Source organism: Microtus ochrogaster, unplaced genomic scaffold (genome assembly GCF_000317375.1).
Source record: "Microtus ochrogaster isolate Prairie Vole_2 unplaced genomic scaffold, MicOch1.0 UNK7, whole genome shotgun sequence".
Classification (NCBI taxonomy): Eukaryota; Metazoa; Chordata; class Mammalia; order Rodentia; family Cricetidae; genus Microtus; species Microtus ochrogaster.
Genome location: NW_004949105.1, coordinates 2743499 through 2760703, shown reverse-complemented (window position 1 = coordinate 2760703; position 17205 = coordinate 2743499). Strand labels below are relative to the sequence as shown.

Below are 17205 nucleotides of genomic sequence, written 5' to 3'. Positions count from 1 at the left end.
CCTTCCTTCCTTCCTTCCTTTTTTTGAATATCATTTTCTTAAGTTTTCAAGGTGAGAATCATATATAATATTCCAGTGGAGAATTCTGGTAATATATCAGGGACATTTTTCATATGTGTGAGACGTACACAGATAAGTGGGCACATTGTTGCTGCTCCCAGCTGTCCAGAATAACATTGATGGGGCCTTAAAAGTGTTCTCCTAGGTCTCCTGAGAAGTCAAGGAGACACTGCTAATCCACAGCAGTCTGACATGCAGCAGCTTAAAGCCGAATGGCAGGCAATGATCCTGGAGTGAAAGGTGTCAAGGAAATTATTTCTAATGCTGCCTTTAGTTTTAGATATAAGCAATTTGATTTCTGAGAACAGTGCTGAGGCAAAAGCTCTTAATTCCTGTACTGTAAATTTGCACAGGAATCGCAAAGAATAGTCTCTTCGCTGTGGGGGACGGTTGCTAGGGGATGGTAATCATTGCATCATCCAGAAGACCCCTGCCCTGGTGACAAAGCTGTGAGCCCTGGCTGGAGATGAAGGTGCTCAGGTAGGTAAGAGTCCATCAGGCTTCTCAATCAGTTTCCATGGTCTGAAGGAGGCCGAACTTCTCTTAGCTGTACTGATTATCGTCCTTCTGACCAGGTCCTTGCGCACGCTACCATCTAAGACACAGCTACAAGTGAGCCTGCGGACTGTGGTGGCATCAGCCCACAGTTGCCCCTGCGCCCTCGCTGTGCCAGTGTGTTACCTATACAAGTGGGCTGGACTCCGCTCCATGTTCCGTCTGCCTGGCAGGTTCTCCTGGAAGACCCCACCAATACGAACGGAGGTTTGCACTGGATGAAAACCTCAGACTTAAAGGTGAAGCTTTTCCCACTGAGCCGCCCCTCGGCAGGAGTGCCAGGATCGCCACAGAACACAGCTGGGGAAAGAAACAGGCCGCGTCAGCACACTCAGCATGCCTGGACCAGGCTAGTCTGTTAAACCTGTTTAGATCCTAGGGCGGCTGCAGAGTCGGCCACTAAACCAGCAAACTCCTAAGGAGAAGGCACTGTGATGGCTAATGTTATGGTGATGGCTAATTTTACGTTTAAAAGTTTAAAGTCTCTGTGCCTAAGAGAAATATAAAGTGAAATTAGACATCCAACTGTTAAGGGCTGTTAAGGGTTAAAATTTTTATGGCCATTTCTGTTTCTGTCAACAAGACTGCTTTGCTTTGCAGGAGATGACCTTCTGCTTGCTAGAACAAATTTGAACTGTATTCTCTGCTTTTACAAACCACTGACTGAGGTGGCTGGGTGCTGTGTTTAGGAATCCCGAGTCCCTGGTATGGAGACTTGGCACTGGTACCTGAATAGAAACCTCTTCTTTGTTATAATTTATTAATGGCTACACTGGTGGATCTCTGAACCACCTCAGACCGGTAATAGCACCTTCCTTTGGCCACACATGCTCAAGTCTCAAGTTCACACAATTTGACCACAATCACACACGCTGCTGGAGGTACCTACCCCCACCCCAGTGTCTGTGATCACGGAACACACTCTACCCTCGGACTTACGCAAGCACTGAGGGACTTCTCCTTTCCACACGCCACGCCCTTCACAGGACAGGATGGCTGAGTGGGAGAGCTGGTAGCCGTCCACACAGCTGTAGCTTATGCTGGCACCCCAGCGGAAGTCTGATCCTTCTACCTTCCCGTGTGGCACCAGAGGAGGCTGACTGCATAGGACAGCTGTTGCCAAGAATAAACAGGTCAAATACTGATGGATATACCAGCAGGGCTGTTTATGTCCCCACCCCCGCACTCCCCCCCACCGCATCCCTTCCTGTGGCTCTTACCACGGCTCTGACCACAGCTTGTGCCATTGCACCCATCCTAGAGCGTGCCATAGACCATACCACCTAGCACCAGCCTTATCCTCCACCACCACATCTCCCACAGTGGCTCCTGTCAGCGTTCCTGTTACTAATGCCTTTTTAAAAAGAAAGAATTACTGATGGGAACAGGAACAACATGAGGGTTTTCCTCCTATTATTTCTTCCTTAGCTCAGAAGAAACATGTAAAAGTAACCATGAATTCAAACCACAAAGCACTGCAGGATGAAACAGTATTGCATCTCCTGTGCTGGTTATACACATGGCCAAAGGGAAAAAAAAATTCTATGTCATTTTACTCCCGATATTAAGAACAAACCTATAACATCAGTGAAGCTTCAAATTTATGTTAGAGTTGGCAAGACTTTCTCTTGACATCAATAATTTTATTTATTTAAAGATAGCATATAATTTACCCAAAGATATTCATGCACTTATGAACAGTAATTCTCTAAAGATTTTAATTACATGTATTTTTGTGTGCATATGTGCATGCAAGTGCAGGTGCCTGTGGAGACCAGAAATGATAGATGCTTTGGAGCTGGAGTTACAGGTGGTTCTAAGTACCCAGCACGGGTGCTGGAAACCAGACTTGGCTCCTCTGACAGAGCGATGCACTCTCTCAGCACTGAACCATCTCCCCAGAAACCCTGAATAACTTTTAAAGAGTAATTCATAAACGTCTGAACACGGTTCTGTGAAATGAGACTTGCTAGAGTTTCATTTGAGTTTGGGGGTTCAGTATTCACTTTCTGGGACATTGCAAAGACAAAGCAAGAGGTGATGGCTCGTAGGTCCATCTGCCGTACTCCAGAGGTTATGATAAAATGGGAGAATTCCCCAAGCAACATGTGAACATCCCCTTTGAAGATGAGAAGCTTCCTGACTCGGGAATCAATGGCACCTTGGGTGGCAGAAGGCAGCAGGGGAGGACATGTTTGCAAGTGTTCATACTCACCCATGCCAGCTCTTGGGGGAAGCACCTGTGGGGCACACAGCCGCCAACACATGAACCTAGCAGGGGGAAGTGTGCCCTGGCTCTGACACTCAGCCCTCTGCCCATTTAGTCATTCGCTTAGCGAATACTTCTTGAGAACTTCTCAGAGCTGGTGACTGAGGGGGAACCTGTATTTGTGGACCACCCAGGGAAGGGATCTAAGTGGGAATAGGATGAACAATAGCACTCAACAGAGGATACCATGTGAGTAGTGGCGAAAAGGCCAAGAAGAGATGGAGTGGGAAGTGGGGGTGTCAGGAGGACCCTGTGACTGACTATGGGTAGGATGGGTATTCCTAAAGGAATACAGTGTAGAGACATACACAGAGTCCCAGCAGCCAGAGGGTTAATTCACCGCTTCCCACTGTGAACCCTTGACCTAGACATGTCCAACATAGCTGGAGTGTATAGCATTTCACATTCATTGGTGCCGGTAACAAAGCAAACATGATGCTGGGTCACTAACAATATAAAAAACAAAAGAGTGTGAGACCCTTAGACACATCAGGAAGAACAAGGGTGACCCAATAGCATGTCCTGGGGGGGGGGCGGGGTGGTGGAGGAAACAAGAGCTGCAGGGTGTCAAGGCATCAAATTCACAGGCTCAAGCGTCCCTCTGAGACCCAGACCACAGCACCCTTCCCTAGACCTTCTCAGTGCCCCAGCCCCAACTCTTATGCCCTTGTTCACGATCAGATAAGGAAAATGCCATGAGTTTATGCATGGTCACCATAGCATCCTAGCCTCTGCCTTTCTTTCCCTTCATGTCCGACACCAGGTCAGTAAGAGGAGAACACAGTGGGATGCTTCATCTTTTGATTATGGAATCCCTGGTGTCCACAGGACTCTCAAAGTCCAGCTTCCCTGTGACCACACCAACCCTACCCCATCCGGCCAGAGCCTACCAGATCACTGAGTGTCAGGCTGTGTAAGCCACAAGCCTTCCTGATCCTTCTCAGTGTATGTCCATCTCCCCTTTTTACATCTGACCACCTCTTCCAGAACACCCAGGTGCTGATCCTCCATCTGTATTCTATCGTTGTCAGATGGCCAGTGGTATGCTCCTGCCTCTAGTCCTGAACTAGACTCACCATCATGTCAGTCACCCAAGTCCCATCAGCTTATTTATCAACAGTGCCTAAAGCTGCCAGACCCAAACACCTTCTAGGGCAGTGGTTTTACGACCCGTGGGTCAGGACCCCTTTGGGAACTGAATGTCTCTTTCACATCTGTTTCCAAGAAAACAGATCTTACCACTACATGTAAAACAGTAGTGAAATTACAGTTATGAAGTAACAATGAAAATAATGTTATGGTTGGGGGTCACCACAGCCCGAGGAACTGTGATAAAGGACCACAGTATTAGGGAGGTTGAGAATCATTGCTCTAGAGGTAGGACAAGTTACAGGGACCTCACCTTCTCCACTCAGATAATTCTAATCTTGAGCCATTCACTGTAGCCCCTCCATGACTCAGTTTCCCCATCTCTAAAACTGTTACCAGTGAATCAGGAAAATAAAGGTAGTAGATATTTACATAGATTAAGAAGAATTCCTGGGACTCCTGGCTGCTGGGACTGCTTCCTGAGCACAGAATGGACGCAGCACTGCCCTGCACAGACTTCTAAACCCACAATGCCAGGTAAATAATGGCACACACCTTTGCAGACGGGCCTGCTCTGATTCCACGTGCCATCTTTGGTGCAGCGGATGGTGGGTGATATTGGGGGTTCCATCAGGTAGCCGGGGTTGCACTGATAGCTCACGGTCTTGTTGAATGTGAAGTCTGTCCCAAACTGGATGCCGTTGGGCAGGGTGCCAGGATCCCCACAACTGACGACTAAGAGGCAGGGAGCAGGAAAGAGCCAAACAGATGCAAATTATCATGACAGGAACCAAACCCTGTGAGTGTCCTTCTGGGAAGTAGCAGGGAACCAGAGAGGGGTCCAGCCCCAGGGCACAGATTCCATCCACCTGCTGGCAAGAGGTTGTGTTTGATGGGGGGGAGGGGGGGAACTGCTGCTCTGTTGATAGGGTGCCCTGTGATTGTCAGCCCTCGCTGTTCCTAATCAGGACACACCCATAGCTACAGACAAGAACAAAATAGCTTATTTCTTTTGAAACTGGGGGTGGTCTGGAGCCAGAAAAACTTTGTCTCTCTCTATGGTTCTTCCTTCATTGCAAAGCCTACTTGACCATTTAAATAGCTTCAGCTAGGTATGCCAAAGAAACAGAATCTTAAAGCAGCCAAGAAAACAGTGCATCACAACAAACTTACAGTATTCCTTTATCCTGAATGATTTTACAGAATCAATAGATTCGGAAATTCCACTGTCTCCCTCAGCTTACGGGCTTCCTGGACCTCCCACCCCTGGCTCCACCTGAGCAGGTACTGACTTGTACAGTCCGGTGCCGTGCCCGTCCAGGTCCCGTTGGCTGTGCAGTGCCGAGTCATGAGCCCCGAGGTTTTGTAGCCTTCCCAGCAGGCGTAGATGACAGAGCTGGAGAAAAGGATCCCATCGCTGCTGAGGATCATCCCATTGGTGGGGGTGCCAGGGTTTCCACAGGATACGGCTGTAGGAAGCAAAGACAGCAGCCCACAAAGGAGTAAGCTAGGACCAAAGCTTAAGACAAGGGAGACCAATGAGTGTGAGCTCCTGACGGGAATGGGGGAACATCTGTGTGGGATAAATCCAGCCTCTGTCTTACTTGACCCCTCAGATTTATTTGTGATTAGCCACAAAAGTAAAAGCTGTATTTTCACATCTTTTCTGATAAAACATGGATTTTGAAACATCGAAAATCCAAAGCTTTGCTACACTAAGCTTGAACATACTTTTCAGCAATGTAGAATTATCATGAACTTTAAAAAGTATTATATGGTATTAGAGCTCAAAAACAACTTCCTTCATAGCATTCTTCATTTGTTTGAAATCTGGAAAAATAAGGCCATATGTTATAACTGTAGCAGAGTTACCTCTGGGAGCAGAAAATACCTCAGGAATGCAGTTAACTGTGCCTATTAGAACATAGTCTCACTCATGCTATCAAATCTACCCATGCCTGTACAAATGGCTGTCACATGACTTCACTTTGTGCTGTCCTCAAAAGTATCTTAATGTCCCCTACAGGCTCTCAGACCTCAGTTAATGATGCTCAATGCAACAGGGTAGGACCCTCTTTCACTGGGGGCACCCTAAGTCATCAAGCAGAGGAAATACCTCCTCTACTGGGGACAGATCATAGTGATGGCCTCAATGTTGAGTATTTTGTTCTTTGTATTTGATACCATTATTGGAATAATTATTGTATTTTCATCTTGGGTCTGTCACAATGATGTGTAGGAGAAGACAATAAGTCACGAGACTCTTACTAGATAGTAATAAGAGGTCTACAGCATGAGACTCTCTGAGAGTAGTCAGTGTGTTTGAAAACACTCTTGCATATTTAACTGTTCCACTTTCAAAGCTACTTGAGAATAAAGATGCATAGCTCCTTAAATAGGAAAAAAGTCAATTCTTACTTCATACAGAATATGCACAGAAGTTCAAGTTGAGCTGGTTCTTGTTTACATAAAAAATATAAAGCACACATATCTGTACTCCTCTGCTTATGCCCATGGCAGGCATAACTAATCAATAATAATCCAGTTCTACAATGAATATGATTCTGAACCTACATCTCTACCTAAATCAGATCTTTCAATAATATCCTGCTTGATATTTGTGTTAAACAGTATTTATCAATTTACCCATGGTTCCTTAAAACATGGACATACACTGAGAAGGATCAGGAAGGCTTGTGGCTTACACAGCCTGACATACAGCGATCTGGTAGGCTCTGGCTGGATGGGGTAGGGTTGGTGTGGTCACAGGGAAGCTGGACTTTGAGAGTCCTGTGGACACCAGGGATCCACGGGGTCAGGACATCCCATAATCAAAAGATGAAGCATCCCACTGTGTTCTCTTACTGACCTGGCATCGGACATGAAGGGAAAGAAACCATCCCTACCTCCTATGGAGGTCAGATATATTGACCCAAAATGCCACCCAGATTATAACTTTAGATTGTTTTGCAGCAGCTGTGCACGAAGGTACCAGCAGAGTGATGTTGGAAGTAATGGACTCCCTGCCCATAGAGATTCTGTCTTCTGATTGAGCTGCTTCTCCTCATTGCCCCTCAGCCTCTGTTCACCTCCAAGATCCATATAACAAGGCATCAGTCACAGATAGGCATTGGATTAGAAACCCACTTTTGTGTGATAAACATTCAAAGGATAATAATTAGCAGGATAGGTCCTTTGGACAGTCAGGGATATCGCTAGGCCTCACTCAGAGTCTTGGTGATACTCTTGAAACTTTCGGGAGAAGGGCTCAAGGGTACAAGTGATCCAATCCTCTAGAGATCTCTCCGGATGCTCCCAGTCATTTTAGGATGAAGAGCCAGTGGTTGGGAGGACTGCGGGGCCTGAATCACTCACCTTCACACACAGGCTGTACTCCTGACCAGGACCCATTCACCAGGCACGTGCGCTCTGCAGAGCCCCGCAGCTGGTGTCCCATCTCACAGGAGAAACGCAGAAGACTCTTTGTCTTATACTCATCCCCAAGGCGAGACCCATGTGCAGGGGTCCCTGGATCACCACAGAATCCAGGACTGTTTCCTAAGGAGAACAAAACACAGTGGATGAATGCCTTGTTTAGATCACATTGCTTTGTGTACAACTTCAAAAGCAATGAAAGCTTTCTTAAATATGCTTTTAAAACAGGCTATGCTTTTCACAGTACTGTGGCATCTGGGAAGAAATGTTTTCTTTGTCATACTTTCTAACATGTAAGAAACTTAAGACAATGTTTCTCTGTCACTAAATCAAAAATGGTTGAGGAGAGGTGAAGTACTGAGATGCAATAACAGCAGCAATCCAGGACAGTGAGCGTGGGAAGCAAGAGAAATGGGGGCTCAGGGATACCAGCCACACAGGGACACCACTATTCTTCAGGGAGACATCTAGAGTTATTAAGTATTACAGCTCACTTAAAGATGGCCCACAGAAAAATTAAGATGTGAAAACGGGTGAGAGAGACCTACTGTACTAGTGGTGAAAATGTGGGAACACAGAATAGAAGCCAATAAAAAAATTCAACCAAGATAAGCAAGAGCTCCAGCAGATGATCTGAAACCCTTGCAGAAGGAAATGCAGAGATGGACCTGTAAGGATGGGGGAGATGCTACTGCTGATTCAACAACAAGAGCCAGGGATAATGATGGAGATGTTGAAGAAGACCATATGGACCTGTGATGTGGCTTAGTGATGGGGTAAGGTTGACATGATGGTGAGTGATCTTGGTGGTGGGGACCAGTAATAATGGTGATGATGATGTTGGTCATGACTTATGAGGTGTGGCCTATGATAAACTGATGGAATTGATGACGGAAACCAGTGATGATGGTGAAGATGATGTTGATCTATGGGATAAAGACCAAAGGTTGTGGTGAAGATGTCAATGCTGATACCTCCTATAGTGAAGACCAGAGATGATGGTAATTATCTACACTAGAAGCATATTTTGCATCATTACAGGTATGTGTGGAACTATCCAATGCTCTGAACACAGGGCTCCTCACCTGAGCAATGGGGAAGGGCTCCACTCCAGTGACTGTCTTCTTGGCAGACTCTCGTGCTGTTGCCTGTGAGGGTCTGGCCCCCTTTGCAGGAGTACTGGACTGTGGCTCCGTATGTAAACAGATCTCCAGTGAGGACAGCATTAGCAGGGACCTCAGGATGCCCACATGATATAGCTGGGGATGAGATTAGAATAAAGGAGGATATATGTTTTGCACAGTAAGGTTCCCATTACAGTCCCCAAGTCCTCCATTACCTATTAAAGAACAGGACCTAAGTATGCCCTCTATAGAAAAGAAATGGCCTTTTCCATACAGCATTTACATGCCTAGTTATTGAAAAAAGAAAAGGTAGCGGTGATATAATTTTTTGACTGAAGAGAGCTTTGCTTAAAGTTGGAATTTATGAGTCACCCTTCAAGGGGAAAAAACAGTTGCCTCCCTTTATCTGTCTAGCTCTAATTGTATTCTGTGGGAGAAGAAAGGGAATCTTTTTTCAAGGGAAAACCCATACAATTCCATCAGAACTATTCGCATAACTTCATCAGTTAACATGATAATCATACAGTTTGCTCTGAGATAAGATTAGATTAAATTTACTTAATTAAGCTCATCTGTCTAGGAGAGCCAGCCTAGTGAGCATACTTTTAGTGGGTTGCGATCTAAAATGTGTAAAGTAAAAATAACAAATGAGAAACTGACTCCCCTTCAAAACAGTCTAAAAAATCATCTCGGTGGCTTCATTCATATCTTTAAAATTAGGCCAGACTGAGTCTATAATCTGTGGTAAACATCCTTCAAAAAGACGTGTTCCAGGATCCAGATGAATAGAGCACCAGGCACTGAAAACTCTCTCTCCGTTTCTTCGTGTATTACCTAATGCGGGTAGGGACAGACACACTGCAACACTCCACGCAGATGACTAGCTGGGTGGAAATTGCCAGGTACTTATTCAAAGGCATGGATTCAATATCAAAGATGAACTCTTTTTGATCACTAGCAGCACAGCAGTGATGTGGACCAGAGAGGAGGAGCTGGAGCTGGAAGGCAGACCCTCCCCTGGGTCCCATTAGCCCTCATTATCTGTCTAGCTTTAGCACTCATTCGAGTGCAGACCCACGTTTCATCTGGAGTCCTAAAAGATAGCCAATTAGATCCAAAACACGGAAGTGTTGGGTAAATGGCCAATGCTGGCCGAAATAAGAGAACAAAAGGAAAACAATCCAAGAAAGCAAGCTAAGGCAGCACAGAGGCGAGGCTGAACCTCCCTGGAGCACATCAAGTTCCCCTTTGAGATGCTCCTTCCCACCCTCTTGTTGTTAAGGACTAGAGGGACAAGGAGGGGTAGAAGTGGGGACCAATGAGCCAAGGGACGAGAAGTTTGTTAAATACCAGGGCTTGCAGATCAAGCACATTAGCATCAGTATAATGGCTGATGGGAATCTCCCAAGAGCGGGAGAGAACAAGGTCAAAAGGAAGGAAGGGGGAGAGACTGTGGCCCATTCATAGACTGAATGAACGCTGAGTACTCAATACTCCCTTTCTTCGAGGAAAGAAACCAGTGTTAGAGTCTCTTTCTGTGTAGGGCTGGGGAGGAAAACTCCCTTGAAGTAGGGGGTGGGTGAGATGATCCCGCACCTATCCACCCTCAAAGCTCTGCAGTGGATAGGGAGGAGGCAGTTTGTAGCAAGGAAGCTCCTGCCCCAATGCCACCTGTCTCCTGCGCATTACTATGAAGGTGACATTTCATTTTGACTGTAAGGACTGCTCTGCTCCTGCCTGAGTTGAGAAACGCAGACAGTGGTATTTTCTAAATGGACAGGTTAAATTTGGAAGATGATTCCTTCTGTGCTGCAGGACAGTTTTGTTTTGTTTACAAGGGGGGTAAACATTGCACTATGGAGGCATGCATAGACAGATACATTCTCATTCATTTCTATTTTCTTAACCGAGAGGCAGCAAATTCTTTGGGACCTTGGTGACTGTTTAGGTCTTCATCTGTGCAGAAGGGCACCTCTGCCCTTCCGGAGTTGTCCTTTCTGATGGCTCCTGTGAGGTTTGTCTAATTTCTGCCAGCTGGGGCCACAGTTGGCCACACTGGAAGGGCCGTGGGAGCCAGACCCATTCTCTCTGGCAAGGCCTGCATCTCCGTCATGGATGCTGATCAAGAACCTACTTCAGAGCCCTTGACTGATCCCTCTGTATACAGAAATTCAGAGCGAGGTTGAGGGTGATGACACAGAGATTTATGGCCATCATGATGGAAGGTAATGTGGAAGCCCCAAAAATGTGAGCCTATTTCCACCTTGTCTGAAGGTCAGGAAGTTTCAGCTTTCTCACCTTGTCTGAAGGTCAGGAAGTTTCAGCTTTCTCACCTTGTCTGAAGGTCAGGGAGTTTCAGCTTTCTCAAACCTGTTACCACTTCCCCTTGACTGAAGGTCAGAGAGTTAGAACTTACTTCTGTTCCTTCAAGGTTATCATCCGTTTCTACCTCAAACAAAAGTCTTACCTAGATTTACACCAGAGTTCTGCTCTCTCAAGGTTATCGTCAACAGGTGTGGCTAATATCCAGCCCTTGTACTTCAAGTATTGAGAAACAGATCTGTTCTACCTCAAATAAAAGTATAAGAATCCAATCACGTTCCTACCCGCTTAGGGAGATAAGAATGATTTCCACCCTGGGAGTGGTTTGCCTACAGAACGTTTAACTAAGAAAGTAGCCCACAACCTTCAATTGGCCTATTCATTTCCTTGTATCATGTTAATGCAGTTTTTTAAAATCTTATTCCTACCTTTTGGGGTCAGGGTATTTTAAGGTATTTAAATGGCAATTAAACACAGGTGATTTCAGTATTCACTGGAACTCCCTCCTGGTACTATCCTATGTTTCTGTTTTATTATTTTTCTTGCTGGTACTAGCCTATGTTTCTGTTTTATTATTTTCCTTGCATCTTCATTCTCTTTACTTATTTTTCTAATCCCTATGATTCTACCCAGGTAAGTGGTTTACTTGTCAAAGCTGGTCTCCGGCAAGGTAAAGTGTAAGTCAGTCTCACAGACTAAAGCAGGCAGAGGTGGCTATGCAGAGGCAGAGGTAGAGGTGAGACATCCTTTTCTCCCGTCTCACACTCATTTAGGTTATATTTGGTGGTTTCTGGCTCACCCATATTAAGGATTGGCAGACACGTGACAGGAGAGGGAGAAAGAGTGAAAATTTAGTGTTTACAAGACCCTGTAGAAATGCATTCCTATTGCTGCCATTGCCTTTGGCGCTGTGGCTGAGAAGCCCACTCACCCAGACACTTGGGTAAGGAGCGATCCCACAAGCCATTTGCCATACAGGTCAGGGCGGAAGACCCCAGCAGGTAGAACCCCTTCTTGCAGTGGTACATCACGCTCATCCCATATTCGAAGATCTCCGGAAAGGTCTGTTGTCCATGGCGAACTGCGTTTTCCACAAACCCAGGATCCGAACAGTTTACCACTAGAAAACAAAGCATTTCATATAGATGAAGCTTTTATTCCCCAGGCATAAAGAGGAGTAAAGCTACATCCTCTAGAAGACAAAGAAGCCAATGGTAGATGATCACATTAAGCATATGACATGAGTCTCTGAATGACAACTTTTTGTTTCCTCTTCTTTTCAGGCTGTAGATTTCATATAGATACATAAAATCATATATGTATGTAGTACAGGAAAATATGTATGAAATTGTCCAGGGGACAAAGGGGAACAGAGGGTGGGGCTATAAAAGAAGAAACGTAGGGCATGGGGGAATATGCTCAACATACAATATATAGTTTTGTGAAGATGCCCTATGTAAGCAGAATCTTTAACAATGTATATACAATGAATTTAAAAATAACTTCATAAATTACAATAGGAAACAAGCAAACAAAGAAGCAAAATCCTATGCCAAAGTGCAAAAGAAAGTAAGTTTTAAATCAATTAGATAGTTTGTGAAGGCAAAAGCTGATTTTGGAATCTCCTCATGAATTTCTGATTCCCCTCTTGGTTGTATTTATTCTTTGTTATAGACATGCTGAGCATCAGATTGGCTACTATTATAGTTTTGCAGTTATGAGGCCAATCTAACTATTTCCTAAAAATATGCTTCTTCAATATACATTTTAAACTAATTTTCTTCCTAAGTTTTTACATCCTAGAAACGTAATGTAATGGCACTGGTTTGAATAGGTTTATTAGAGTACAGTGTTTGAGATCTGGGACACCCTTATTATTTAGTCACACCCAACCTATACATATTTATGTGTGCCCCTAAAGGAACGGTGCTGTCAATACACTGTGACGGCAGCTGAAAACGGCAGTTCTCCCATCAGCGCCTCATGGAAATGTAGGTTAGGCCACCTCTGATGGGAACCCTCTTGCCTCCGGAGGAGAAGGAAAACATTCTCAGCGGTACAGGACACGCTCTGGTTATGCTGAATGGCTTCCATTAGCCCAAATGGCCATGGGCATCTTGGGAGGAATTAGCAGCAGGCGTCCTCAGGTGCAGACTAGCAAATGGCCTGATTACCTCGCACTTCCCCTACCATGCCAGCAAATGGGACAGCTGCCATGGAGCAAGCACCCTCTCCAGATATGTCTGGCTCGGAAAAGAGCTGTGCACAGAATTCCCAGCAGCCACTGCCCACGGTGGGCTCTGGAAGCTGAAAGCAAACCCGTGTCAGTGGATGGGTTTGATTCACTTGCTAGCATGGGGAAGGGCAGGTCCAGGTAGAGATGGGGTTCATCAAGACCCCTTGGCGCTATGGAACAATGTTCTCTGAATTTCATGAAGTGCTTGAGTTTATGGATGAGAGCTTTGATTTCCCTGAGCTACAGATACGTTTATGGATCTGGGGAGAATATGTGTTAAGGCCCCACAGTGCACTGTTTCTATAACCAAGATGTAATCCAAGAGCTAACCTAGCACAGATGACCTAGCTGGAGGCAATGAAATAAACCTGAGGATGGTTTGCAAAAGCTGGAACAAACAGCTGCACCCCGGGCCAATGTTTGGCATGGCAAGCCCAGATCAAGATAACCAAAGACCAAATGGTCCCTTGAACAGAGAAGTACCACCTGTCCTGAGCAAAGGGCACCTAGAGGAGTCTGTGATTTATAGGGCACCCCCTGGCATACAGTGAGCTGACTCAGTTGAGTCTTCAGGGCCTGTGTTAGACAGGACACACTCTCAATGGGACCTGCGCTGATGTGCAACAGTCTGGAACCCTGAGTTCTACACAGGTTGTGTGTGTGTGTGTGTGTGTGTGTGTGTGTGTGTGTATGTGTATGCATTAGCATTTCACTTTGTCTGTACCTTGGGGCACAAATACTCCATCCCTAGAGACTTTTTTTTTTTTTTTACCTCGACAGATAGGCAAGGGGCTGCTCCACTGGCCATTGCTCCGACACTGGGCCCTGGAGGCACCCTGCAGCAGGTAGCCCGTGTGACAGGTGAAATTCACGAGGTCGTTCAGGTTGAACTCGCTGCCATTGGTGAGCCCATGGGCAGGATTTCCCGGGTGTCCGCATGTGATGGCTGTGGGAGCAAGGTCTATATTACTACCCACGCTAAACAAGGTACCTCTCCTACCTGGAGTCACTGAGAACAAACAGGTGGACATGAAAATGTATGGACGGAAGGGTTTCCTAAAGACATCAAGGGTGGTGTTCTGGTGTGGAAGATCTGGGAGACAGAAAATGCACAGAATTTAGAGCCTTTTGTTTAGATGGTGGGCAATGATCTCTACCACCAGAACCCTTGCCTTTTACCCCAGGACTAGTGCCCTGGAAGCAAACCAGCAGAATGCCAACTGGCTTGGGACAAAGCAGCCAGACACAAGTTCCAATCTTTTGTTTATCTAGGATTTTGAGTATTTCCCACTTGGTACAACCAGCTGATGTCCTGAAACACTCTGGGGGGTCTGTTTTCAACATCAAATTGCAAATTATTCTAGTAGTAAGTCAATCATAGACTAAGAAAATTAACTGTTCTCGTGTGATACCTGTCGTGTTATCTCATGAAGTGTGATGAACTGCCCTGACGGTCAGGCTCTACCCAGCACCACACAGAGCCAGGGGCTCTCACTCACGGCTACTTTCAAAGGAACATGGAATGGCCACAAACTGCCCTTTTCCTACTCATTTATCTTGTCAGCAGCTTCTTCCTGCTAAGTGGAGCTGGATTCTTATTCGGTATTTTCCGAGCGCTGTTAGAGACAGCACCCACTACTACCCAGTCCCATCTACACCTCTGCATCATTCATGAGAAAGTGAAGGCTCTCAGAAGCACGGGCCTGGCAGGATCTTGCACCGAGAAGGAGGAACACCTGTAAAGACCCAGTGTGCACGTTTGAAGCCATGGTTCTGAGAACAGGCCCAGCATGTAAACACTTGTTTTGAAGAGCTGCTGCAAAGCTCGTAATTCTTCCTGAAACTGATGACCTAATACCAGACAGCATAGGACAGTAAGGGACCTGTCCACACCCTTCTCTAATCAGCACTGTTTCTCACCCTGAACGGCCTATGGATGAACATATGGCAGCACTCACAAGGTGACTTTTAATTAATTGATGAGAGAATGTATGGAGGTCTGGAGTCTAGGGGATAACATAGGAAATGACGAACAGGGAAGCTGGGACAGCAATCTTATACTTTGATTTGGGACAGAGAAAAGGGAACGATAACTCCCCCTGCTGACTTAGAAGGTGGAACATGTTTGAGCAATGACTGGACTACACAGGACAATGGGAAGATGCGGTCCTCAGGGCGGTTCCGCATACTCTACTCACGGACACAAACAGGGGTCTGCCCCGACCACTTGTGGTCCTGCAGGCAAATCCTCACAGAGGTGCCCACGAGCCGGAACCCGGGGTTGCACTGGTAGACCACTGTGTCCCTGTAGCTGAAGCCATCACCGCTGATATGGCCATTCACAATGGGGTCTGGAGAGCCACAATGACCTGCTGAGGACGGACACAAAACAATGGGAAACTCATCAGAGAACGTGTCAGCATGAGCCCATGGTATTCCCAAGTCACTTATCTTCACTGTCAAGTCAGTAACAGAGATGAGTGCATCGCTGAGGACGGACACAAAACAATGGGAAACTCATCAGAGAACGTGTCAGCATGAGCCCATGGTATTCCCAAGTCACTTATCTTCACTGTCAAGTCAGTAACAGAGATGAGTGCATAGCTGAGAATTTCCCCACTGACATATGTACTTTTAGCCTACATTATTGCTCTTTTCTACTTGTTCATATTTTCTCAACAGACGTGAGGAAGTCGTATTTCTTATATAAGATTATTTATAGCCATCACCCCAGTTACAGTTTCTCTGATTATTTATTCTATCACTTTCTTACTTCTATGACATGTGATCTATCTTCATGAGTCAAAATCAGAAGATAGGGACAGGTTTTCTAACCCAGTGGGCAGCAGAGGAAAGAAGGAAGAGGAACACACCCAACCCCAGAAATGGGGTTTCATAATTGACACAGGGTGGCTGCAGTGTTGGAGATGATGGATATGGGGCCGAGTTTTTAGAACCATGTACCAAAATTCCAGCCAGATCCTCAGAGATTATTGAGTCCCTTGGATCCTGGCTATCACTCTAGATCAGCGGTTCTTAACCTGTGGGTGGCTAGCCCTCTGGGGTCGCATATCAGATATTTACATCACAATATTCATAATTACAGCAAAATTACAGTTGTGAAGGAGCAATGAGATAATTGTATGGTTGGGGGTCACCACAAAATGAGGGATTCTATTAAAGGGCTACGTCATTAGGAAGGTTGGGAACCACTGTTCTAGATAGCTCCAGATGCTTTGGGGGGGTCACTTAGGTCACTGAGAACCAGTCATGGCTTGCTGAAGAGGGACTATCTAACAAAGCCCACACAGCTTCAAGTGGGCACTTCTTGTCCCTCTTAGTCAGACAAACTTGATTGGACATACTCATTTCCAAACTCTGCGTATCTCTATCCAGCTTTTAGTTCACGTGTAGATTGAAGTGGCACATGCCTTTATGTCACACGGTCATGGACATATTCCTTAGGAGGTAGGGGGCAAGGTGTACTATATCTGCATGAGAAATTTCCCGGGGCGCTGTACCACTAACTTGGCTACCCTACTTTCTGAGGAAGTGGCTTAAACACTTAAAGGAAATAGAGGATATACTTCAAAATCACTGCCCTTCAGCCCTGTGCCAAATGGAAGGAAGAAGCCAAGGGATGCTGCGGTACTTCACGTTCCCAATCTGAATCAATGTAGACCAGGTGTCCTGGTTTCATTTCTGTCACTGAGATAAAGGCACCCCGACAGAAAGGAGCTTAGAGGAACAAAGACTTATTTTAGTTCACAGTTCCAGCTCACAGCCACCACCGTAGGGCATCTAAGTGGCCGGAACTGAAAACACCTGGTCACATCATGTTCCCAGTCTAGAGCCGAGAGGAGTGATATGTGCATGATTTCAGCACATCGTTCAATTTCTCTACTCTTGTGTAGTCCAAGACCTAAGTTCAGAGAACACTGCTGTCCACAGTGGACTGAATCTTTACATGCCATTTAACATAAGCAAGACAATCTGCAATAGGCATGTGCACAGGCAAACCTGATCTAGGCAGTCCTGTACCAAGATCTTCTTCCCCCAGGTGATTGCAGTTTGTGTCCGGCCGACAATTAATATCACACAAGCTGATCCCTGAT

The 17205-nt window shown here is 45.8% G+C and overlaps 1 protein-coding gene across 1 annotated transcript in view; it reads right to left on the bottom strand.

Moving 5' to 3' along the window:
• The window catches only part of Csmd1 (CUB and Sushi multiple domains 1), a 1422978-nt gene that overhangs the window by 22127 nt on the left and 1383646 nt on the right, over positions 1-17205 (bottom strand). The window contains exons 53-61 of the mRNA XM_005366231.2: positions 15289-15462; positions 13863-14036; positions 11786-11974; positions 8494-8667; positions 7349-7531; positions 5266-5442; positions 4529-4708; positions 1555-1728; positions 742-915 (exon numbers count right to left, since the gene is read on the bottom strand). Coding sequence (XP_005366288.1) covers positions 742-915; positions 1555-1728; positions 4529-4708; positions 5266-5442; positions 7349-7531; positions 8494-8667; positions 11786-11974; positions 13863-14036; positions 15289-15462 — 1599 coding nt within the window. The remainder of the gene's footprint in view (positions 1-741; positions 916-1554; positions 1729-4528; positions 4709-5265; positions 5443-7348; positions 7532-8493; positions 8668-11785; positions 11975-13862; positions 14037-15288; positions 15463-17205) is intronic.